This window comes from Lutjanus erythropterus, chromosome 16 (assembly GCF_056507025.1).
Source record: "Lutjanus erythropterus isolate fLutEry1 chromosome 16, fLutEry1.hap2, whole genome shotgun sequence".
In the NCBI taxonomy this organism is placed as follows: Eukaryota; Metazoa; Chordata; class Actinopteri; order Lutjaniformes; family Lutjanidae; genus Lutjanus; species Lutjanus erythropterus.
The window spans coordinates 30670436-30694612 of NC_139332.1; the positions used below are offsets into that span (position 1 = coordinate 30670436).

A 24177-nucleotide genomic window follows, 5' to 3' on the forward strand; every position below is an offset into this window, starting at 1 on the left:
TCTGCGTAGAAACAAACACCACCACAAACTTTTACTGGGTCATAAGTGACGATTCATATCTTCATATCTTTAGTCTTTACAGTGTTTTTTTTAGTAAAAACATAGTATGCAAATGTGTAAAGAAAGCTGGGAACATTAAGATACAAAACAATTATCTTTATTTATTTACAAGATCCACACGGCATATTCCTGCATAAAAAATGATTTATGTTACGCTCATTTAAAAGTGCATCAATTAACATTATGACAATAGTGTTTTCATATAAATCTAACACCATTCATTGGTAACAAAAAAAAAATCAATTTCATGTGTAAAAAAAAATCACAGAAAACATTAATTTTTATCCTGTATGTAAACATATTACATTATTTATGTGGTATCAGGCACAGATATAATGCAGGACCTCAGCTTTGTAACATTTTCACATCATGGTCACGTGAAGCCACAATAGCACCACGACAGAAGACCTCAGAAAGTGACTCAGCTGAGGTTTTCCCATTTATTAACCAGTGACACCATATCCAATTAATATACATATGCAATTACATTGATTAATTATCAGTAGAACATTTAAATGATAATCACTAAAATGATTGGTTATTGGTACCAAAATTGGATGAGTATATATCAAAATTACTTCATATTCTACATAAATTGCAGCATTATTAATGCACAGACCTTACATGAAATACGATTATTTCCATTAAAGGAAATAAGGATTGAGTTGCACCAGTTTATGAAGCCAAGTTTGTCAACTTCTTCCTGAGTTCTTTGGAACCACTAACTGGTTTCTGATGATTTCGGGCTGCAGCATTAAAACTGAAGCAGTGTATTAGCTAGTGAAGAATAAAGTTAAGTATACATCAACTGCAAAGTGCATTTCAATCAAAATCAAACTGCTAAACAGAATATCACTGTAGAATCACAAGCTGTGCACGACTGTTTCAGGGGGTCAAGAGACACATTAAACTCAACTGCCGCTCCACTGAACACAACAGACGGACCTTCAGTTACTGTTATGACGAGCGTAAAGTCCCTTAACTAGCCCTAATGTCATAAAGCACTTTTCTGCGCCCGGAACGTTTATCACACGACTCACTTCACACAACAAACCTGCCAGACGCACCTCAGCGCTACACCGGGTCTAGGTGGTGCTATAGCCACATCACAAATTTATGCAGCTCCAGTTAAGTTTTAATCTTTAAATGAACTATGTTAACCAGCCAGTTCATTTTATACCTTGTATACAATGTGCATGTATGTTAGGAAGGTGCAGGAGTAAATGCACTTCTCCACTGTGGATATCGTTTAATTTCTAATGTTGCAATATTTCATCCAAAACATTATTACCAATCCACAGTTATCTGGTTGTATCTGCATATATAATAAATGCACTTGTTGTTGTTGCATTTTGGATGTATTGTTTTGTTATCAATTGTGGTCAGTTGCATTAGGCTTAGAGCTATTTTGTTGTTCTGCTTTTATTGGAAAAAGTCAGAACTTCCTCATAAAGTAACATTAAAAGCTTTGAAAGTTGGTCTTGACTCATTACACAAGTTATCCACATGACCACCGTCCACCCGGGGCTCTGCCAGTAACTCAGAGGTCCTTATTTTTTCTTTTAAATATTATTTTTTGAGGCTTTTAGACTTAAATTGACAGGACAGCTGGTAGACACGAAGAGAGGACATGCGGCAAAGGGCTGCACTCTGGAATTGAACAATATCAACAAAATTGTGGTAAATTTTTCGACCAAACCAGAGTTGGTGATTGTTTGAACAGTGGAAAAACAAACAAGGACTGTTTGGGTGAAACAGAAAAACGTGAATTCAGAAGGCACATTGTCGTATTTTTCTGTTTCATAAGGAAAATGGGACAGAATGTTTCCTTCGCTGACATTTTATGAGTTAATTTAATTTATTTATTAGACTAAAAAGAGCTTAGAGAGTGTGAGGAACATAACAAACTCACTATTCACACACGTCCCAGCTGAAACTACAGCAGGGCGGCCAGCCTGAGTGACTGTCGCCTCTTGAGGTACAAAGTGGTGACTGAATGGACTGAATGGGCTGAGGCTAGCTGTTTAGCATGCTAATTTTAGTAGATATCTTTGCAACACAATACAAAGACGCCCTTGGCATAAGGTCAGAATTGTTGTTCCTTTGCATTCTGCTGATAATTTTACTTATTTTTAAATATTTTAACCTAAGCCCCTTTAAGGCAGCAGTTTGTTAAAACCTGACAAACTACTGACTGGTTCAGTTCCTCTCCAAAGAGGCGTCGACATCTCAGTGTGGTATGGCAGTGCTGGCGCCAGCGACCATCTCTTTCTCACAGATGAAGCGCCAGGACATGCTGCAGGGGGCGTCGTACCAGCTCCGGATCGCCACTCGCTCCAACACACGTGTTTTCACAATGTAGCCACAGTCTTCATCAATGTGGTTGTTGGGCTCGCCTTGCTCCCAAAAACTACAAGTAGAAGAGAGAAAGCAATAGCAATCAGTAATATATTTAAAGTTATCCAAAAATATAAACATTTTAGTGTGAAGTGACACCCAGAATCCCCAGAATTACATTCATATTGGATTATTGTGCAGCTTATAGTTTATGTCAACAGTGATGTAAACATGGGGGACACTTTCGTTCATTTTCAGCAGAGGCAATACGGACTTCTCGCCTCTTTTTCACACACACACGTGCTGCTTGGCTTGGCTCGCTTTGACCAGCTTTAAGGTGTATATTTAACTAATGATTGCTCGTCTTAAGTCAAGCATCTGAACGGTGGATAAACATGTTATTTCCAATAAAATTTTCACAATAAAAGTCCCATTTTTTTGTTTTTTAGTACGCTGCAGGAAAATCAGAAAATGTTGCGTTTTCCTCAGCAGTAACTCAACACAACTCCTATCAGCTGAAAGTGACCATGAAACTAGTAAAATAAAGAAGATACCTGAAAGCACACAGAGGAGTGGAACTAAACTTCAAACCACAGAGAGTCAGATAGAAAGGAAATGAGAGCTGAACACACCAACTTTTTTAAAAACCTCTTTCTCTTTTCTCTTTTAGATGAGATGAGTCTTGGCTTTCCAGTGCACAAGAGTCAACTGAACATTTTTTGTGCATTTATCTGCATTTTAAAAAGCCACACATATGAGCCACACATATTATTGGTAATATTTGTCATAAAATTTGGCACAGATCCCCTGATGCCTCCCTCAGGAACAATTGTAATAACTTTAGTGATCTCTTAACTTTCCATCATCAGTTCAACATTTCAGTTTGTCCAGCAGTTTGACCAAATACCTGCAAAACTAATTCCTGCAGCCTCTGTTGTACTTTGTGTTCAGTGCTGATTAGCAAATGTCAGCAAACAAGTCTAATAAACATGAAATAATGTTAGCATTTTAGCATCTTCATTGTGAGAATGTTAGAATAGTGATTTTTTTTTTCTAATGTCTTATTTTAAGTATATGCACAATCTTTCCCTAATCTCAACCACACCTTCCCCTTACGGAAGGTGCAATGTGCAGATATTGTGCATATATCCAGCAAAAACAAAAATAATATGTTAAAAAGAAACTGTCAAAAAATTCTTAACTATTATTTGGAGTTTTGCAGAATCAGTGGGTTTGGTGCATCGCACAATGCCTGAAACACTTGAGCACAAACTAAACTCATCGGAAATGGGTTTGGCACAGTCGGTCCAATAACCACAGGTATTATCTTTGGTTCTTGGAACTTATGACAGGCACCAGATTAAATTCTTAATTGATTTCAATACTGGCTGTTAGCATGGAGCACTCCAGAAATGAAAAATGACGTCTTCATTTCATCAGGCAGTGCCGATGAGATTTCCAGAGAAGCCGCCTGGGAACATTAAAGTTGCAGACATTGCAAAAAAAGGTGGTTAAAGGCTCCAAGATAAAGGTTAAAAGGAGCAGAAACAAGCCAGAACAAAAATAGGAAACATCTCAGCAGGAAAAGCGGAAGGGAAGGAATGTGGGGGGCAAAACAGGAATGACAGCAGGTTAGTCATCGACAAATATTCTTCTGAATGAGGAAGAAAAATCAGATGATTATTAGAAAGTATGCTGAGTTGGCACAAGATGGAAAAGAGACTGTGGAGAACAAGAACTACAACATCACTGTGGTCGGAGCAGAAAGGAAAAAAAAAGGGAAATACAAAGGACGAGAGAAGCTAAAGGATAAAAAATCAGCCGACTTGATGTTTCGGAGCAGAACGTATACTTCCACAGTTCACCCTTCGGTTCTGTCACATACTGCATGTTCTTTGGCAGAGGTCAGGGTCGCCTGTAGTGCAGCCGCCTGCAGCAGTTTGACAGCACTCTTACGTAACGTTGCTCAGAGCTGCTGTTTGCAGGCAGACATGATCCTGGCCTTCCTCCAGCTGCTATTTCACATCTGCAAAGAACCTTTAACTTGTTTATTTTCTTTATTACCCACACAATCGGGGACACGGCCAAAATGTTTCGCCTGATTTCTGACAACACCTTTCTTTTTCTTTTCATTATCACAACCTCTTTCTGGCACTATACACTGTGTATAAACCCTTCAACTCCAAAAATCCACCGGACAGTGCTAGTAGCCCTGTAAGGTTGTACTTTCACAATAAAACTTTGAGCTAAGCGCTGACTCCAGTATGCTAACATGCTCACAATGATAATGCTAACATTCTGATCTACAGCTGATATAACATTAACTATGTCCATCATCTTATTTTAGCATGCTAGCATGTTTCCATTAGCACTAAACACAAAATATAGCTGAGTCCGACAGTGGGGATGATGAAGTTTTTGCAGGTGTGGTGGCAAATGAGAGCTGCTGCAGAGACGAGACAGAGACAGGAACTTAGGTGACAAACAGAAAGCTAGAGTAAAGATGCGCAACCTCCTTTTATAGTTTCATCTGTGCATGTGTGTAAGTGCATGTGAAGGTGTCTCAATGACTGAACCCAGATGTTTCCTCATTAGATCATTTCTGTGAACCAGACACTTCAATGTTTTGATGTTCTTAAGAACGTGTGTGGCTTCATTGTCTGTTGACGTCAATAATCTCTTGTGGTCACAGAACATTCATGGCATACACAGAAAGAATAACACTGTTAGAATATGAAGATATGATACATAAATTAAAGTATTAGACAAATTAAACTTTGATCTGATTATGGTGCTAAATAAAACATCAGAGGAGGAACAACTTCTTTTTTTTTGGAGCGCAGGAACTTCACTTCCATTTTTTGGTTCCTGCCGTCAAAAATAAGTGATGACTTACCAGTAAAACATGGAAGTTTTAGGTTGGAATTTGAACTTAATATTATCGTTCACCTCGTCTGCATCTCTTTTTCCCTGCGCTGGCTGCATCCTCCCTCTGACCACCTGACTCTCTTTGATTTGGCCTTGTTCAGTGTAAACCAGGCCAACAACCATCACTGTGGAGCTAGCAGGCCAAAACATGTGCCAGAGTCTGCAGGTATGCGAGAGGTCGGTGTTCAACTGAAGTCCAACGGTCAGTCAAGACACACAGTCAACAGTGTGTGAGTGTTTGTCGATGTGTGTGTGTGTGTGTGTGTGTGTGTGTGTGTGTGTGTGTGTGTGTGTGTGTGTGTGTGTGTCACAGACAGTCTGGAGCCAGAGGAGTGGAGTCACAGCTTGGGCAAAGATCAAAATTAAAACTTTTTATTATCTGTTCTTCAAGTTCTTCACGTCAAACATTCAGTGAGAAACTTGTGCTTGTTGTATATTTTTGCATGTTTTGCAGGTTTTAGTGGGTTTCAGGTTTTGTTTTCATAATTTTCTTACCTCTGTAACTTGTGTTGTTGTGAAGCACTAATCTATTTTAATATAATCACAAATTAAAGTATATCGCAGATCACAGATTTAGTGAATTTTTAAAGTAACAAGTTGTTTTTTCTGTGCTCACAGAGTAATCGCTGTTTGACTTAAGAAAAAAAAAAAAGCAAAATAAGAGATTGCATTGAGTCACAGAAGCTGGAGAGGCAGAGGTTAGCCCAGATGTGAGGTCACGACTTTGGCTGCCTGTGCAGTTTGGTTCTGAAACACGTCAGGAGGCGGACGGGTTGCGAAAGAAGTGAACCTACCCTCCGACCAGCGGGGTCCCATCCACCCATTTCCAGACATCCTCCGTGTGCTCGTCAGTGATCCCAAACCAGAAGGCGTTCCAGTGGCCTCTGGGAAGAAGATTCCACAGAAACGTCTGAGGGGAGACACACAGACAAAGGGAACGTGTCTGAATAGTTAAAGAGAGAGCTCACTGTCTGACATCCCAACACTATCACTACACTGGAGGCTGATATGGGGAAATACTGCAAAATGCCAAATTATAATTGTGTTGTTGTAAAGATTACAATAAATTATCATTAGTATCTTATTGTGAACAAATCCCATCGTTGTCCAAAAACTATTAAAGACACATCAATAAGCCACACTGTTGCACTGGGTGAAATTTAGTTTATTGTCCCACACAGACCGTCCTACTGCCCCAAATACTCACAAGAGCATCAAATGCAGATTAATCTGCCAGTGAGAATAGACCCCAACAAATGCAGTATTCCCTCCTGTTTAAGTGACATTTGCTAAAGAAACACAGCGACCAGCTATTTGGGGAAATTACTCAAAACTATACTATGTAAACTAAATATTTGTGAGTCACTTTGTCACGCTGGGAACCAGATTCAGATAAGGGAAGTCGGGAAAATATTGAAAAACTGAACCAAATTTAAATAAATCGGAAAACAAAGCTGAAAATTATTGCTTGTTTCAATCCACCACCATTACGCTATTAGTAAGTTAGCTCATGGAGATGAGCAGAGAAGCGGTATGTGGCGTTAAGTCTTGCGCAACAAGATGATGTAATTACGACAGCACCGGCAACACAAATGGTGAAAAATGATGCAGAAAACACACTGGAGATGTGACATTTCTGTTTGCTACATCAGAACTTATGTCAGAACTTGAGTGTTTCTGTTTCCCATTAAGCACATTTATTTATTTTTTTAAAGAAGGCAACTCAGCTCAACCAACTCAAGCAAGCATTTAAACATTGTTGAGAATTTGGGGATGTCTTTTATGTGAATTTTGCCATTTCCATCAACCTTTTTTCATGCAATACATCAAAATGTTCATAGAAATATGTTGATGAAATCACTGCAATTGTTGGTTTCGGTCTTTTCATGACTGTAAAAAATGTATAGAATGATACCAATCTTATCTTTTAACATTAAATGCTCTTTTGTGGCCACAAACAGATCATTATCTTCAAGCAATAAAATGTGTTTTTCACACTGGATCAACTTTTAACTTCAGTAGTAAGTCCACTAATGTGAGTAAAGTAATAATCCTGACACAGTTACAAAAGACTGTTGACACGCTCTGAACAACATGTTTTTGAAGTCAGTAGGAAAGAATGAACCGGCTGACTCAGAACAAACTTTAAACTGAAACAAAGTCTGTTTGACCATGCAGCTTGCCGTACTGTACCTGCTCCTCGGCCGTGTGGATGATGGCCAGGTGACCTCCTTGGCTCTCGCAGTACGACTGACTCTCCGGCCAATCCCGTGAGTTCCGAGAGATGAAGTAACAGCTGTCGTTGAAGAGGTGCCAGTTGTCGGGACAGACGATAGGGGCTGGCGCCGCCTTCGTCGTCGGATTGACCACCTTGGGAGCTGATGACCCAGAGAGAAAGAGTGAGAGATTAGGCAACAGAGTCAGAATGGTTCAATCTCATCCAAAAAACAATCTGTATCTATTCTATCTATCAAAAGCACATATCTATACATAAATATTAAGTAATCTACCTTTAGTGGCCGCCATGGCAGCCAGTTTGGCCAGCAGCTCTTCTTTCTCTGTCTGCAGCTTGGTTTTCTCCTGCTGCAGTTTGTTGATGGAGGTCATTAGGGCGGTCACATTTGCCTCCTGCGTCTGCTTCTGTATCGCTGAGGTCCCTTCATCGCCGCCCTGAGGTTTGTTCTTACCTACGGAAAAAATACAAAGATGAACAACTGAGTTAATATTAACAGCACACTTTATCAATTAACTTGAAAATGACGTTGGAAGATGCACTGAGAGAAAGAAAACAAAGATGTAGCTACGCAACAACAAAACCAACATTAAATGCCTGTGACCTTTGACCCCTCAGGCAGCACTGCATTAAAAACACTACATGTTATGTATATATATATATATATATATATATATATATATATATATATATATATATATGTGTGTATATATATGTATATATATATATATATATATATATATATATATATATATATATATACATATATATATATATATATATATATATATATATATATATATATATATATATATATATATATATATATATGTGTGTGTGTATATATGTATATATATATATATATATATATATATATATATATATATATATATATATATATATGTATACGTGTGGCTTCATAGTAAAAGAGCTCAGGTACTAGACTGACCTGCCTGTCTCCTATTCAAAATCTGTGGTGCATTATGTACTGTAGTGCCGCGGCAATTAGTTCCAATTAGTTCCAATTAGTTCCACCAAAATGGAAAAATAAATTTGATGTCATGTAGAAACGGTGTCACCATTTAAAGGTCTGTCCACCAAAGAGCCAAGCTGATTTTTCAGATGTTAAAAGTAAGTTCAACTTCAGTCGGTTATAATAACTCATTTTGCTCCTATGTATGTGTTCGGACCAAGAGTGGATGGATTCACCTTCAGACTGTGGGTATTTGTAGTGGTCTTATTTAAAAAAAAAAATATAGCAATGAAATACAGATATAAATATAGAATATATTGAACAAGAGGGTCGCACTAACTTGAAACATGAGAGAAAGATTTATGTTAAATAATGTAAATCAAATGATGAAGTGAATTTCAAACAAATATTTCCTTAATTTTCAGTTCTATTTTTGAACAGGGTGCAACAAAACACCAAACAGAAAAAAATGTTTGTTTTTTTTTATCTGATATCGTCTTTAATGCATTTATATGCTCTTTATCTCTCTACAATCAAATCATCTGAACTTCATGGTTTTATTACACTTCTCCCTGAAGAGCTGCATTTCAGTTGTAGATTCTTAGAAAACTTGACTTTCACTTAGTGATTATTATCTAAATGAATAAACGTATTCACGTTTTTTTCTGCCACAACTTCTTGCCTAAGTGTGTTAATTAATCTACAGCCAAATTATCACATTTAAAAACACTGAAAATCTTCACATCACTTTACTTCTGTTGTCTCACTCTCAGCTGGCAGCAGTTTAGCTATCGAGCTCATTAAAAAGCGGACGCAGCTTTTCAGCCTCATGGCTGTGTGGCTGTTTCAACATAACGAATACACACACACACACACACACACTGTATGTGTCTAAAAAGACTGGCATACTATTAGCAAACATGTCTTAAAGGTCAGAGTTGCGATGGGCAAACCACTGGATCCTCTTTTTTTCTGATCTGAAACTGCTTATTCAGCAATTTTTGAACTCGCTGTTTCTGCCTTAGTTTTCACAAACTGATGATGATCTTCCTGTGAAGTCTCCTGAAATGTTCCATGATGCACGTAGGAGAATTTCAGCAGCAGAAAAAATGAGATGATGAGGGTATTTATAAATTTAATTTCAAAATTAAATGGCTTTTAAAACTATTTTTATTTTCCTCAAACAGAAAAAATAAACAGTTTCCTTGATGCTCAAAAGTTTTTTAAATATCTTCACATTAGCTTTCAAAAACACACATTCTTGTGATCTGCAATTTCCCTACTTCAACACACAAATAAATATGTGGACATTTTTAAAACTTGATAAAACTTTTGCAAAATCTTTTTTTTTTTACATGAGTTTGCAGTCTGTGTACTCACTCTGTGCACTGACGGCTATGATGGAGATCAGCAGGATGGCGCACAGTATGGCCAGGCAGATGGTGGCGAGGCGGTAGGGCCCGGGGCCGCTCGGCCTGGGGATCACTCTGACTGTGGAGACTGGGTGACATGGAGGTGGCAAAGGAGGACAGCTTGTTAGTTACCATAATACATAAAGGTTTTTGGATAGTGAGGCCTTTAAATGTGAAAAGTGGGACTATCTGAGCTTTAAAAAAGATGTAAGATATTCTCTCTAATGTGAATGAAAAGCTTAAAAGCAGTAAAACACACAGCTGCTCAGTGCAAACAGGATTGTTTAATGTAGAGTGGATGGTGCTCTAACTATGAGTGATGGGGTGCTGCAGGGGTCCACTCTTGGTCCACTAATATTTACATCAAAGTAAAATAACGCCATCTTTCCGTATCAGTGCTTCAATGTGCGTGTTTATGCAGATGATACATTTTTATATACCCCAGCCTCTCTGTCAACCCAGGACTCCAAAACTGGTTCCAAAACTTTTTCTGGCATGAACATGTGTACTGAAAAATCACAAACAACTTCATGGCGCTGCCTTTTTGAACAATTAGAATGCTTTTATTGTCATGACATCTTTATTGTTTCAGTGTCAATCTTTCGTCAGGCTTGGCGGTGAAACATGTCTGACCACGCCGAGACAATAAAAGCATTTTATTTGTTTCAAAGGAGAGAGTCTGGGAGTTTCTTTTTAATGATTTTTAAGTAAACAGATATGTATTAAACTTTAGTGTAGAGGCATAAAATGAAGAGAAAAACACAAATAGTTAATTTCAATTATATGTCTGGCAATAGTCCACTAAAATGTCACTGTCTCTGATAATCCTGCCATTATAACTTAAAATGGGATCCACATCAACGCAAACACTTAGGAATACTTAGACTGCAGACTGTTATTCAAGATTAATATTATAAAGTCAGCATGTTTTTTTTCTTATGGTGGCTGCAATACAGCTGCTGGGTGTGGCCCTAAAATAACCCCCCAACAGAGAACTTGTCAGCTGACAAATGAGTTTGTTTGGTATTAAAGTTGTGGTACATTAAATCAACCAAACTAAAATCAACATGTGCATTCAGAAAATTACTTACTTCCACTTTTGCTATTTCATGGCATGCAGAGGTCTATATGATGTATTCACACTGACGGATTAACTAGATTTTTTTTTTTCACGCACAGAAGAATCTCCTCTACTGTGTTCAGACTTGTGAACATGAAACATGTCAGAGCAGTTTCTGGGACGTGGGAAACCTGGCTGCACTGCAATTATCAAACAAAGCAGACAGGCAGCAGAGAGGAAAATTATTTTGGAAAGGAGAAAAATTAGGAGTGAAAAATAGGATGTCCACCTGGGGAATCCATCACTGCCGATCAGATCAGACTTACTGCGGAGTCATTTGACCCCACAATGAATGCCAGTTGTATCCTTCCGCACTGAAGACACAAACCAGATGTTATTGGATTTTTTCCCTCCCGGTGTTAAAGGGGCTTTAGAATGAGCTGTTAATATCAACAGAGGGTGTGAATGGGCAGCTGAAAACTTGGAGAGGAAAAATGCCTCGAGGTGCTGGATCTGCAAGATCACCGCTAGATAGGGATGTCAGGAGAACTGATGCTTCAGTACCAAGTTAATACCAAAATTTTGAAAACATGACAGTACATGTTTTTTTTTGTTTTTTTTTGTAGTACCATAGGTTCCCACCATGAACAGCTGTTATCTCATTGGTTGGGCTTTCAAAGGTCAGCGGCAAACAAGGTCAAAGTTCAAGTAATTTGGTCGGGCGCCACCGCTCTCTCCATAGGAAAACAATGGGACAGCCAGCGCAAAGCGATTGTACGGCTGATCATGTGCTGTAGTCTGCTGTTGAGGAAGGAGAAGAACGCCTACCAATGCTGAACAACAACTACGCATGTGAGATAGGTGCAGCTGCAGCAACAGCTCTGCTTCGACTCGTCCAAAATAAAAAGTAGAGATGTGCGAATCGACCCAGTTAACATATGGGTTTGGATCAACTCCCTGGAAAATAGACTCAGTAAATTCATGTGCGATTTCTCTGAATCTTTTTTGCTACCATGGCTCCCTCACTTCATTCACTCTCTGGCTCACTCGACCACCTCTTGAAAGAAATTGTTTTTCTGTATAATTCATTTTTAACATAATAATTAAGTTTAGAGCTGAAACAATTAGTCAATTAAAGATCCAGTTTGTAAGTTTGTACTGGCAGAATATGGATGAAATGAAATCTAACATTTATAAGTTTGTTTTCATTAGCGAATAATCACCTGAACATAAGGATCGTTATGTTTTCCCTTAGAATGAGTCATTTTTACACGCAAAGGGCATAGGTCATCTTCCACAGAGTTGCACCACCATGTTTCTACAGTAGCCCAGAATGGACAAACCAAACACTGGCTCTAATTACAGTCAGGTTTCATGTTCCCCTTGTTACATGCATGGAAGGGGAAAGATGCATGAGGTGTTTGTGATCTGCAGGATCAGAGTCCTTTAACTGACAGAAAATGAATCAGCAGTTGATTATGAATTAATCATAGTCTTTTTTTTTTTTGAGCAAAAGTACCAAAGATTTCGTAGTTCCAGCCTCTCAGTTGTGACGATTGTTTAGGACATTCAATAGACCAAAAAATTAATTTATTGTTATCATTTTACAACAACAATAACCTTAGAAATTATGAATAAATGCTTTACTATTAAGCCATTACATTTATGTGTACTGTTAAGCCTCAGATGTAATTTCTCACTCATCTTACTTTGTTTTCTCCATCAGCAGCATTTATACCTGTCAGCTTCATCACATGTCTGTCTTTAAGTTATGAGTATTTAACCACCATCAGTATATCTTAATAGTCAAAAAGTTTTATTTGGTGTCAAATCACCAGATTATCATCATCGTCAAATTGTAAACAATTTATAAATTATTTAGAAGGGCAGTCTTATTGAAAAGTCATATCAGCTGATTAACAGAGATTTTAATTCTTCGGATTAACTGAAAATAATAAAAATCATTATTATCATAATAAACAATTAAATAATAAAATTAATGATTAATTACGCCCAAATATTCATTCTAAACTACAGGATGTTACCAGAGTAGGGCCTAAATCCAAACAGGAACATTATAATAATACAATATTTGCAAAATAAATGCAAACCTCCCTTTGGAGTAAGATAATATTTTTGTCAGTCAGTGTTAAAATGTCAATAAAAGAGAGCAAAGGGAAGCTCAGCATGACCCCAAATATTAAGAAACAGTGAGACTGTGAGGAAAACAACAACAGGTTCTGCAGACACAACAGTTTGACTGAAGAGTTAAAGTCTGCGGTGAGTTCTTACCGCTGTGTCCAACATCTGGCCTGCGGTTTAGGTCGTCATGTGTTCCCTCGTCGTCTATCAGTTTGGAGTACATCCCCTCGCAGGCCACAGAGTTCCCGGTGGTCGACATGTCAGCGGTGGAACAAAGAAACAAAAAGTTTAGAAAGTTTCAGTGAAGGTCAGCAACAAACCCTCAGCGAGGCTCTGGATCTCCCACTGCCCTCACTCTCCGTTTATAAACTGTCCCCGCTGGTACCGCACTGGAGTCACATAGTCAAGTAAAACACAGCAGGTACGACCACTTCCGGCCATCCGTTTCAAAATAAAAGCCCCAAAATGCACAAGTTTAATTTACCAAACAAATATACTAAAAACCAGTGGAGGGAGAGTAAAATTATAAAAACCATAATGTAAAAAAAATAAAATATTACTGAATTTATTGTATGATTTTACTGAGGAGTCTTAAAGTCTTTAGTTAGTCTGTAGTTGAAATGTTGAGCCCATACGAACCAGTTCACATCCTTAGTTCCTAATTCGAGGCTTAAATCTAAAGGTGACACGCAGAACCAGAATCACTCCTTAAAATCCATTTTTATAAATTATTCTTGTCTTATTTTTTGTGGTTGTTGTTTTAATTGTTTAATTTGTATTTTTTTCTGTTGACATCATTTCCCTTCTTGTTTTTCTTGTTTTATATTTCTTGTTCTTATTGCTTGTATTGTTTTGTTTTCTTTCTACTATTATAATTATTGTCGTTGTTGTTGTTGTTGTTGTTATAAAATAAAAGCATTTAGTTTGTTTGTATTTACAACAAAATTCAAGGCCTACTTCAAATATTAAAACTATATGTCCTCATTATGCAGGCAAAATATCCCCTGTCAGTGTGATATTACTTGCCTTTATATGATTATATTGATTATATATCAGTTTCTGCTATTATACATAAGTATTCACAACACACTGATTACTATAAAGAGAAAAAAAAGATCTACTTTAGCAGTTTAGTTTCAGTTTAGGGCTATTATTTTGAAGGTTTTACTTGTATATTTCCGGTCTTGTCATTGTGTTCTTGACACAACTCTCTGCAGTTGCCAAATTGTTTACGGTAAAAGCCCCCAGATCCTCTGCTGCCTCTGACCTTTTCAAGGGGTTAACGGGAACATGTCTCACAGTTTCCAGCAGTTATGCGTCAGATGCATCACGTTATGTTTTATGTCAGAGCTGGTCCAGACAGGTTATAACGTTTCATGGGTGGAGAAATTTATGATGTTAATAATGTTTGTCAGATCCATCTCAGTGAAGTGACAGTTGGGGTGAAGATGGGGATCAGCATGAAATCTGACTGATGACATGCTGCAAATAATAATTTTATAATCCATGTATTTATAGATTTCAAGGTTTGACAATGTCAGTCTGTCACCTCAGCGATTATTGAGCGGATTCTGAATCTCTCTCAGGATTGGCTTACTCCACCTTGACCTGCTGATGTTGTGACATTGAGTTCCCTGCTGACAGATGTGGACTTTGCCAAGGTGAGGCTGTTCTCACCTGGCCAGGAAACACCTTCTAACGAGTCTTCACATCTCAAAAAGTTGGAGCAAGTAGGCATTATTTTTGATAAATCATCCAGATACCTGAAATATTTCAAAATGGCTCTGGTGACACAGTGTGGAATGAAAAAATATATTAGTCATGAGTCATCCTCCTTCCCTAACAGTGGTTGAAACAAAATGCATAAAATTAAAGCCCAAATATATCCCTCATGTATCAGGTCCAGAAGTGTCCTGTATTAAATGCATGAGAACACTTCCAGGAAGGTATATTTTATTAATTATTTTTCTTTTTTCCTGTCCATTGTTAATTCTGCACACACAGGCACTGGCAGATTCAGGAGGAGGGCTGCAAAGATGCCCTTTTAGTTGCCCCTAAGATACATAAAACATGATAAAGTTTCCTCTAGAGTGTCCTTCCAGTGGACAAAATATGGTATAGTACTTTCCAGGGTGACTCTTCAGTGGATAAAATTCTGCAAATTTATAATAATAATAATAATTAGAATTTCAATTTTGTTTGTTTTTCTTTTCTTGTTCTCTTTTTTCTTTTTTTTTTTATGTGCACCCAAAGTAATACCAATCAAACAGTCAGTGGCTTGTTTTGATAAGACATCTATTATTTTTCATTCAATTTAAGTATGGTATTATTTGTATTTTAATGCTGACTGTGAAAACCCGCTTGTTTTTGTGTAGCTGTTTGCAATATGGCCACCAGTCAGAATTTTCTTTGAGAGAAAACTTAATGTTCATTTTTCAGATATGAACATCATTGCTTGGCATAGCTGTGATCATCAAACATGGAGGAAAACTAGAAAAAAAAGGAAGAAAAACATCTGTTCAAAGGAAGAAAGTCCCCCAAAACTCCATGCAGGAAACCTCATCTTAACTTCACTAATTCACTCTTTCCCACTCACAGCTTATTTGCTTGGCTTATTTCCTGCATCCACAGTATTCTTCTTTCATCAAAACACACCAGCTGGCGCTGTGAAGAAATTGTGAAAGTTAAGGTTTTAATATAATGAAGCACTGCTTGATGATTCACCTCCCAAATAATGCTCCTAATAATTGAGATTAAGTTAAATAAAGTGTGTCCAGGGGTGTATACTCTCATGGGTGTGCCCCAAAAGAAGCACACTGAAATACAAGAGCGTGAATCGACCACATGCAGTGGATCTGCTCACTATGAAGTCATTCCTGCTTCTTCTCTCCATTATTGGTAAAAATAACACTTGTATTGACTTACTTTTCAGTTGAACAGCTTTTTTATGCAAAGTTTGGGGTTTTCCTGTTTCCGTTTCTTTCATTTGCTCCCAACAAATATGTGGGAACTACAGGAGGAGATCTAAGAGACTTTAAAATCAAACTTGTTGTCATAGTTAGATTTTGCACCTTACTGTGATATTTTGCTGGCATAGCTCTACTGTTCTGACAGGATTATTAGTGCAGTTTTGGTCCTGTGCAAACTTTTAATCAAAACCAAACCTGCTGATACCATTACAGACACCACTGGTAAAACTAATTTTTTCTGTTCTTTTCAGGCTGCTGTGTGGGGCAGGATCTTCTGCTGGAGGGTCCAGTGAAGGCTGTTTTGAGGAAAAATGTCACTTTCAAAACCCTGGTTGAGCTGAAAGACTTCATCACCTTCGTCTGGTCTTTCGACCGTGGGACCGTGCTGGTACCCATCGTCACTCTAACGCCAACAGGGGAGACGGTGGCTGAAGGTTATCGGGGAAGAGTGCGGGTGAACCGGACCAATGGTTTCTTGACCCTGGGACCACTGAAGGCGAGCGACAGAGGGTATTACAGTGTTGCCATGGTAACCTCTGAAATGAAAAAGACAGGAGAGACCATGCTCAGAGTTCTGGGTGAGTCTTGTTTGGATTTAGATCTGGTTAACAGAAGCCAAATTTCACTTAAAATGTTTCTTCTGCAAAAGTTAAAAAAAAATTTACCTGGTATTTTTAACCAGTCATTCCTGTAAAGCTTTCGTAAATGCTGAGCAGATTAAAAAAATTAACAGGTCAAACCTGAACTTGAAAGCTGATATTTTTTATTTTACTGTAGGATGCTGTGAATTGAAGGCACTGCCTGAGGGTCCACTGGATGCCGTCTCTGGGAAAAATGTGACTTTCAAGACCCTGATCGATCCCAAAGAGGAGATCAATGATACAGCCTGGTTTTTCAGCAACGGTGGCAGACTGATACGTATCGCCAAAGTGACCAGACCACAGGTGAACGTGGTCTTCGAGGGTTTCCAGGGAAGAGTGACAGTGAACCAGACCAACGGGTTCTTGACCTTGGGGCCTCTGACCGTGACAGACAGCGGAGATTATTTCGTCAACATCTTAACTGCCAAAGAGAAGAAAGTGATGACTGGAGAGCTCAAGCTCCGAGTTCTGGGTGAGCTACTGTACGCTACTTCCACCAGGAAGCTGTGTTTCAATTTGGATACGTCTGTTAGTGCAGTGTCATGTAGTACAGTTTGGACGCCATGCATCATGAAGGTGATTCTGTCTCAGATCGAGCATGGCTGGTGTGCCCTTACCAGAATACAGAGCCCAGCTTCTTTTTCTTTGTAGGCGAACTGAAGCTGGGTGGAGCTTTAATGCCCCCCACCAAAACATCTACTGGCATTTCTGTTCTATTTAACTTCATTCAACATCAACATCCTTTTAATTTTATTTGCTAAAATAAAATAAAGCATAATCTGGGCTGCAGTTTTCACACGTTTGGTAGCCCTGCCTCTTCTGTTACGTACACAAGATGGATGAGAAATGTCCAGCATTCCACACTGAAGTTTTTGTGCACTCCGTTTTGCTGTAAATGTTGACATGAACACACTAAATTCACTCAAAACTGGAAGTGTAAGTACGTAAATTAAGACACAGCATATTTTTTTTGTTGTGCCTGATTTAATATGATGTCTGGTAAAAAAAAACACACACACCTATTTCTATTTCTATTCAAATACATATACAGAGACGGATAATTTTGTTGACTGAACAGATACAGAGGAAAATAATAACATCTCTGTGCAGCCTGGAACAGGAAAATGAGATGGGCGTCTGCAAACTCACCGCTAGATGCCACTAAACCATAAACACTGGTCCTTTAATCAATTACCTGCAAAATGAAACACATTTCCATCAGCCTCAGCTGTACGTTGTGTTAATTAGTGATATCTTAGCATGCTAACACAAAGCACATCTGTGCCTGAGCCTCAAAGAGCTCCTTGCATGGCTGCAGACTCTAGTCTTATTAACTTTTGCACCCAGGTGAATGAACGACATACGGCACAAACATTCATCCCATGCTTGTATATCACCATGTCAGTTCTGAAGCTGATCTTGACCCAAATTAAGTTTATTTCTAAACATGTCATTAAAATAACAAACTTGCAGGATTCTGCAGCCTTAGAGGAAGCATGTGTCCTCTTGGTGTTTTTTAGTTTATGAAATCTGATGTATAATCTCAAAATTAAACTTTTAATGGCAGACTACACATTTATTTCCATTCCAGAAACTAGTGTGTGAGAAGTTTTTTGATGTTTCCCACGTCGTTTCTCTTCTATTCACCACCCGGTTGAACAAGACTTGTTGCAGCTTGTCATTGAACACAAACATCTGCAGTGGTTCTCACAAGGGTGTGTTCTGACCCCTGTGTTATGTTTATTATACTCCAACAGCTACAGTTATTACCCCAGGAGGTATTTAAAGCTGATCATGCCATCTTAGTGAAACAAGGACAGCCTTCTTCTGGCAAATGTGTACTAATGTTAGAGAAAGAGTCTGACAGTGTCTGATACTGACACTGTCTGCAAAAGGTGCACAGAATACATAGGAATTAAGTCACTAACCCTGGCAGTGTGAGTGTCATGCATGGAACCATTCAGACCCATTCAGACCCATTCAGAACCATTCATATGAGCTTGTTTCTACCTGCAGAGCCGGTGTCAGATGTGACCATCAGGGCCAGCGAGTCTGAGACGGTAGAGTTTAACAGCACTGTGGTTCTCACCTGCTCTGCCAAGGGCTCATTCCTCAAATTCTCCTGGACCAGCGGCTCTGAACCCATCATGGCTGACAACACAAGAGTCACCATTAAAGAGGTGAAACTTCATGTGTGTTTTGATATATTTAAATTTCAGTTTGGACTGGACTGCACTGGAGAAGGATTTGAACTGGAGAAGTTAAAGACTAATAATTTTTCCTTTATTTCTTTCATCTTTTTATTCTCGTCATCATGACATTGATCTTCTGTTTATTTCTGATGCAGGATGACACGTCCAGTATTCTGACTATCAGTGGTATTCAGAGCTCAGACCTGATTGGTCCCATCTACTGCACAGCTGCCAACCAGCTGGAGATGGAGAAGAGCGCCCCCTTCAACCTCACTGTCATCTGTGAGTACTGCACCTGTAGCAGTGGTTTTAGATAGAAGACCTAAAGATTCAGAAACTGTAATAGAACAGGACTTTCATAAAAGATGAAAATCTTTACCACATCATCTATGTGCAAATGTAAAAACTTATTGACTTTGCATTGTTTACAGTAGCTTGTCATCTTGCTTATGAAACAGAGAACACCTCTTAACACTCACAACGTGCCATTCATACAAGTTTACTGATCATCAGAAGGGCAATTCATTTTGCAGCTCCCCAATTCATACCCACACCTCTAAAACTCACAGGGAAAGACGCAACAGATCAGCATACTTGGGACAATACAGGGAAACTATGAGTAGCAACAAAACAAAACAGGTTTTTTTTGTTACAGGTTAATTAAGTGAATTCTTTCATTAAATCTGTCATGCATGGACAACAAAGAATTCACTTCATACAGAAGCATAACTCTTTTGGTGTTGTCACACTGTTTTATGAAATACATAATTTTGTATGTCATTTAAAGGTTTCTGATTTTTTCATTTATATGTTGGTTTAGTGCTCTGTCTGTTTACTGCAACAATCTGAAACATTGCTTTTCCACCTGTTATTACATCTAAATTGGTGTTAAATATTTAATAGCTTTAATTAGAATAAAATGTCTTTTCAGACGGTGAAATTGTATCAATATAAAATTTGACAGTTAAATTAAATTTACTTTTGATGCAAAAACAAGTTTTGTCTTTTAGACATCTAAATTATTAGTTTAGTTGCTATGGTCCACTCCTCACATCCCCACATCCCTTCTGTGAAAATGAACAGAGTGCAGATTTCTGCTCTTATGCTGATGCACAAAAACAGTTTGACTAATTTTGAGGGTGTTTGAAAACTTTTTCATTCACTTGTGCAGACAATGAAATGACTTTCCTGTCCCTTTGTACATTTTATTATAATTGCAAATTATAATATAATAAACATAAATAATCATAAATACTCATAAAAAGTGTCAATCAAATCACAAACTGAAAAACAAAGAAGATGACTAAAGCATATGAAAAAGGGGGTGGAACTTTAGTATCCATGCACTACAAGGTCTGTAAAAAGTTAATTTCCTGCTGCTGCTATCATGAGCAGCTCCCCTGAACACATGCGGTGTCGCCTTTGGGCCAGAAGATGTCACCATCAAATAAGTTGTTCAGCTCCAGAGACAGGATGGTCCACAAACAATGTGCTGCATCACACAGTGACACTACTACAGACAGCAGTATTACAGTAACAAAAAAATCTAAAGATTAATTCTTGTCTCTCTTTCAGTTCCTACAACTCCATCTGTACTGACTCTTCCAACACGGACTGGTAGGTTGAAAGTTAATTTTGGTATTTGGATACATAATATCAGTAAAACTGAACAGTTGTATTTGTATTTGATCTACTAACAGTTTCTTAATTAAATTTGCGAACTGTTCATATTACAGTATTAAATCTCATACAACATAATGACCAAATGTTTACTCTGCTTCGATGCCACGCACAGGGCTAAAAGATGGAGAAAAGGAAGGTGGGAACTTAAGAGCAACGTCCTCACATACCACCACGTCCCCAAATACCACCTCGTCCTCACGTACCACCACATCCCCATATACCACCTCGTCCTCACATACCACCACGTCCCCATATACCACCTCGTCCTCACGTACCACCACGTCCCCATATACCACCTCGTCCTCACGTACCACCACGTCCCCATATACCACCTCGTCCTCACGTACCACCACGTCCCCATATACCACCTCGTCCTCACGTACCACCACGTCCCCATATACCACCTCGTCCTCACGTACCACCACGTCCCCATATACCACCTCGTCCTCACGTACCACTACGTCCCCATATACCACCACATCTTCACATACCACCACATCACAGACGGACAGGGAAACAAGGCTGGATAATCAGGACCTCTTGGCTTTTCAACGTGCCTGGTTTGACAAGCTACAGGCGGAGCTGGTGGAGATGCGGCTGAGCTTCGAGAGGAGCCTCCGTCAGATGGAAAGCCGTACACATTCCCTGCTGTGGTCCATGAGCAGGAGGATGGAGCGGATGACAGAGGCCATGGACCGCAACTCAGCCTCCTCTCACTGGGCTAAAACCTATGTGTCCATTAAACGTTTGCTGTCGGCAGTTACACCCTCAAGCCAACCAGGCAGTCACCCCGTGAGTCTTCAAACCAGAAATCAGCGCAGACGTGGAGGTCGGGGAGGAAATCGCTCCTGAAAAGGAAGACCTCTGTTGAGTTGGTTCTTGTGTTTCTTGTGTTAAATGACAATGAGAATTATGTGTTTATTTGTAATCAGAATGAGTTTTTTCTCTTATCATAATTAAAATGAACAAGCTGTGTTTAATGTCTTCATGTGATCAAAATGATGCCACATTTAATCTTTTGATATTTTGATACAACTGAGACAGAAACAGAAATAAAATATAATGCTTACTCCAGTGGATAGGTGGATGTTTTCATGTATTTTTGCTGCTCTATGCACATTTCAAAATGATGAAACGCACTGCTCTGACAATGATGGACGACAATTGTTCTGTCTAATGTTTTTTTTTTATATTGTGTATCTAAAATAAGTGGATGTCTTATATCTCTGATCCTTGCAAAAGAACTGTTCTCATAAATACATCTGATTTTGATGATTGATAAGAAGCTGTGATGGAGAAAGTAATTTCATTTACACTAAAATCTTTTTTGTTTTTCATTAAACCTGTTTTGACACTTGTTCATTGGTCATTAAACAACAGTTGGGAAATCTGCTTGATGTGTGTGTGTGTGTGTGTGTGTGTGTGTGTGTGTGTGTGTGTGTGTGTGTGCGTGTGTGTGTGTGTGTGTGTGTCCTCAGTGAAGTGTATCAGTCTCTGCAGGAGCTTCCAGCTGCAGCAGTCAGTTCAGTTTCTGTTCAGTGTGACTGAGGGAGGTTTTTGTACGACGATTTTTCACTGTGTGAACACCCACTGATTGTTGATGACATGAAGACTCTGACAGTAGTAAACTGCTGCATCTTCAGTCTGGACTCCACTGATGGTCAGAGTGAAGTCAGAGTTTGATCCACTGCCTGTAAAACGATCTGGAATCCCTGATACTCGAGTGCTCGCACAGTAAATGAGAAGTTTAGGAGTTTCTCCGTCTCTTTGTTGGTACCAGGATAAAATGTGGTTGTTGTTCCAAACATGAACATTCTGACTGGTCCTACATGTGATGGAGACGGAGCCTCCCAGAGCAGACCTCACTGCTCCAGGCTGAGTCACTGTGACCTGACCTCTGGACTCTGAGGACACAGAGACAAAAACATAAAGCAGCGTCATGGTTTTGTGGGCTTCATTTCAGAGGGACGGATGTTGATAGAGGAGAGGAGTTTGATTCTCTGGACTTTACCTGTGAAGCAGCAGCAGAGGAGAGTCCAGATGAGGACGCAGATCAAAGTCATGTTTTTGATGAGGAGGATTTCTGTGTCTTCTGTTGTAATGAAGGACAGCTGTCAGTCATCTAGTCTTCAACTCTCAGGACTATAAACTCTCCCAGAGCACTGGAGCATGGTGCTGCTGATGCAAAGTGGCTCTCTATGGAAAATAAGTCAGTATGTTTATTTGAATAACATCTTTAATGAGCAGACATCACAAAGTGCTTCACAATAATAGACAAAAAGCACAGGGCAGTGTTACTGACTTAAAGTGCAGATACATAACTCAAAACAAATCAAACTGAAGAAACTAATGGATCAGATTCCTACTGGTAGAACAGGGCTGTGTTGGCTCTTAAATGTAGGCAGGTGTCTGAAAAGTGTCAGGCTCTAAAAATGATCACAGGAATCTTGAATTAGATTTTGGTTTTGATGAGAATCCAGTGTAAAGACATCAAAACTGGTGTCACATAACCCTTTTGCATGACTCGGTTTAAAAGCTTGGTAGCAGAAATTTTGAACACTTGTTAATGCTCAAAGGATTTGTTGTGAAGGCAGGGGAAAAGGATATTATAGTCGTCAAGACAGGAGGAAATAAACATGTAAATAATCATTTCCATCTCAGATAGATAGACACAATGGATTTGAAATAGGAGTGAACCAAACAATTTACCTGCAGGTCAAAACTTAAATCACGGCTCTCTGAACCACCTAGATTATGGAGGGTAAGTGAAACCAATTTAGTAGAACAGACAGTTTTGCAGGACTTTGAGGTTTAAACAGAATACATAATTGATTGTCATCTGCAGAACAATGGTAGAAGCAGAACAAAACTTTGAATATAGTAACTTGGTCAGTTCCTTTATGCTTCAAACTATTACCTTCTATGTGTCCCTATATCATAATTTCTGGACACACCACTATAGTATTATGTTTTCATGTGCTTTCAAAGTCAGTTGACTTAGTATAAAGAGCAAGAAAGTCAGCATGGTGGGGGTGGGGTAGATGGATGGGTCAATCAAACACTGGACATTTTACAATAGAGACTGGTTTTCATGTTCTGTCTGGAACCAAGTTATGCAACTTTAGTAAGTTATGTTACATATATTAACTTACATTACATTAGGTACATTAACTTACTTATTTTAACCAAATCATGATATTTTCTTGAATTTAATCAAGAAGTTCTTGTGCCTTTATTTTGAAAATCTACCCAGATGTTGCATGTTATTATTGCTAACTTCACTGCAGAAGAGTCCCTGCAGCAACACAGTTTGAATCATAGGGCCACTGACAAATACGTTACTAGGAGAAACCTTTAAAATGACTCAATGTCTGCCTTCAAGAGCCATGTACAATGTAAACAGCAGTGGACCCAGTACAGAACCTTGTGGAACACCATGACAGAGACTCAGTTGATGGGACAGAAGAACAGAGAAGGTCCTGTGTGAAAGGTTAGAGGAGAACACAGCTGATCCAGAGATTCCTACACACTGACTGAGCCTCTCAAT

The 24177-nt window shown here is 38.7% G+C and overlaps 2 protein-coding genes across 2 annotated transcripts; one reads left to right on the forward strand and one right to left on the reverse strand.

The window, feature by feature from the left end:
- Positions 1-135: 135 nt before the first annotated feature.
- Positions 136-13539, reverse strand: LOC146313367 (uncharacterized). Its single transcript, XM_084739324.1, has 6 exons — positions 13296-13539; positions 9912-10031; positions 7836-8012; positions 7519-7703; positions 6120-6235; positions 136-2470 (listed from the first exon to the last, which is right to left on the reverse strand). Exons 1-6 carry the CDS (start codon positions 13402-13404, stop codon positions 2290-2292), a joined length of 888 nt encoding a protein of 295 aa, XP_084595450.1. The 5' UTR covers positions 13405-13539; the 3' UTR covers positions 136-2289.
- Positions 13540-15531: 1992 nt separating this feature from the next.
- LOC146313368 (uncharacterized) lies at positions 15532-22010 on the forward strand. The gene is made up of 7 exons (XM_084739462.1): positions 15532-15541; positions 16366-16692; positions 16892-17227; positions 18772-18935; positions 19103-19229; positions 20523-20564; positions 20743-22010. The coding sequence occupies exons 1-7, from the start codon at positions 15532-15534 to the stop codon at positions 21480-21482; spliced, it is 1746 nt and encodes a 581-aa protein (XP_084595588.1). The 3' UTR covers positions 21483-22010.
- Positions 22011-24177: the final 2167 nt, after the last annotated feature.

Coding starts and splice junctions, on each gene's coding strand:
- LOC146313367 (XM_084739324.1), bottom strand. CDS start 13,404: ATGTCGACCACCGGGAACTCTGTGGCCTGCGAGGGGATGTACTCCAAA. Junction 10,032..13,295: donor GCCAGATGTTGGACACAGCG/GTAAGAACTCAC, acceptor CATGTCACCCAG/TCTCCACAGTCAGAGTGATC. Junction 6,236..7,518: donor TCCACACGGCCGAGGAGCAG/GTACAGTACGGC, acceptor GTCTCCCCTCAG/ACGTTTCTGTGGAATCTTCT.
- LOC146313368 (XM_084739462.1), top strand. Junction 16,693..16,891: donor GACCATGCTCAGAGTTCTGG/GTGAGTCTTGTT, acceptor ATTTTACTGTAG/GATGCTGTGAATTGAAGGCA. Junction 18,936..19,102: donor CAAGAGTCACCATTAAAGAG/GTGAAACTTCAT, acceptor TTTCTGATGCAG/GATGACACGTCCAGTATTCT.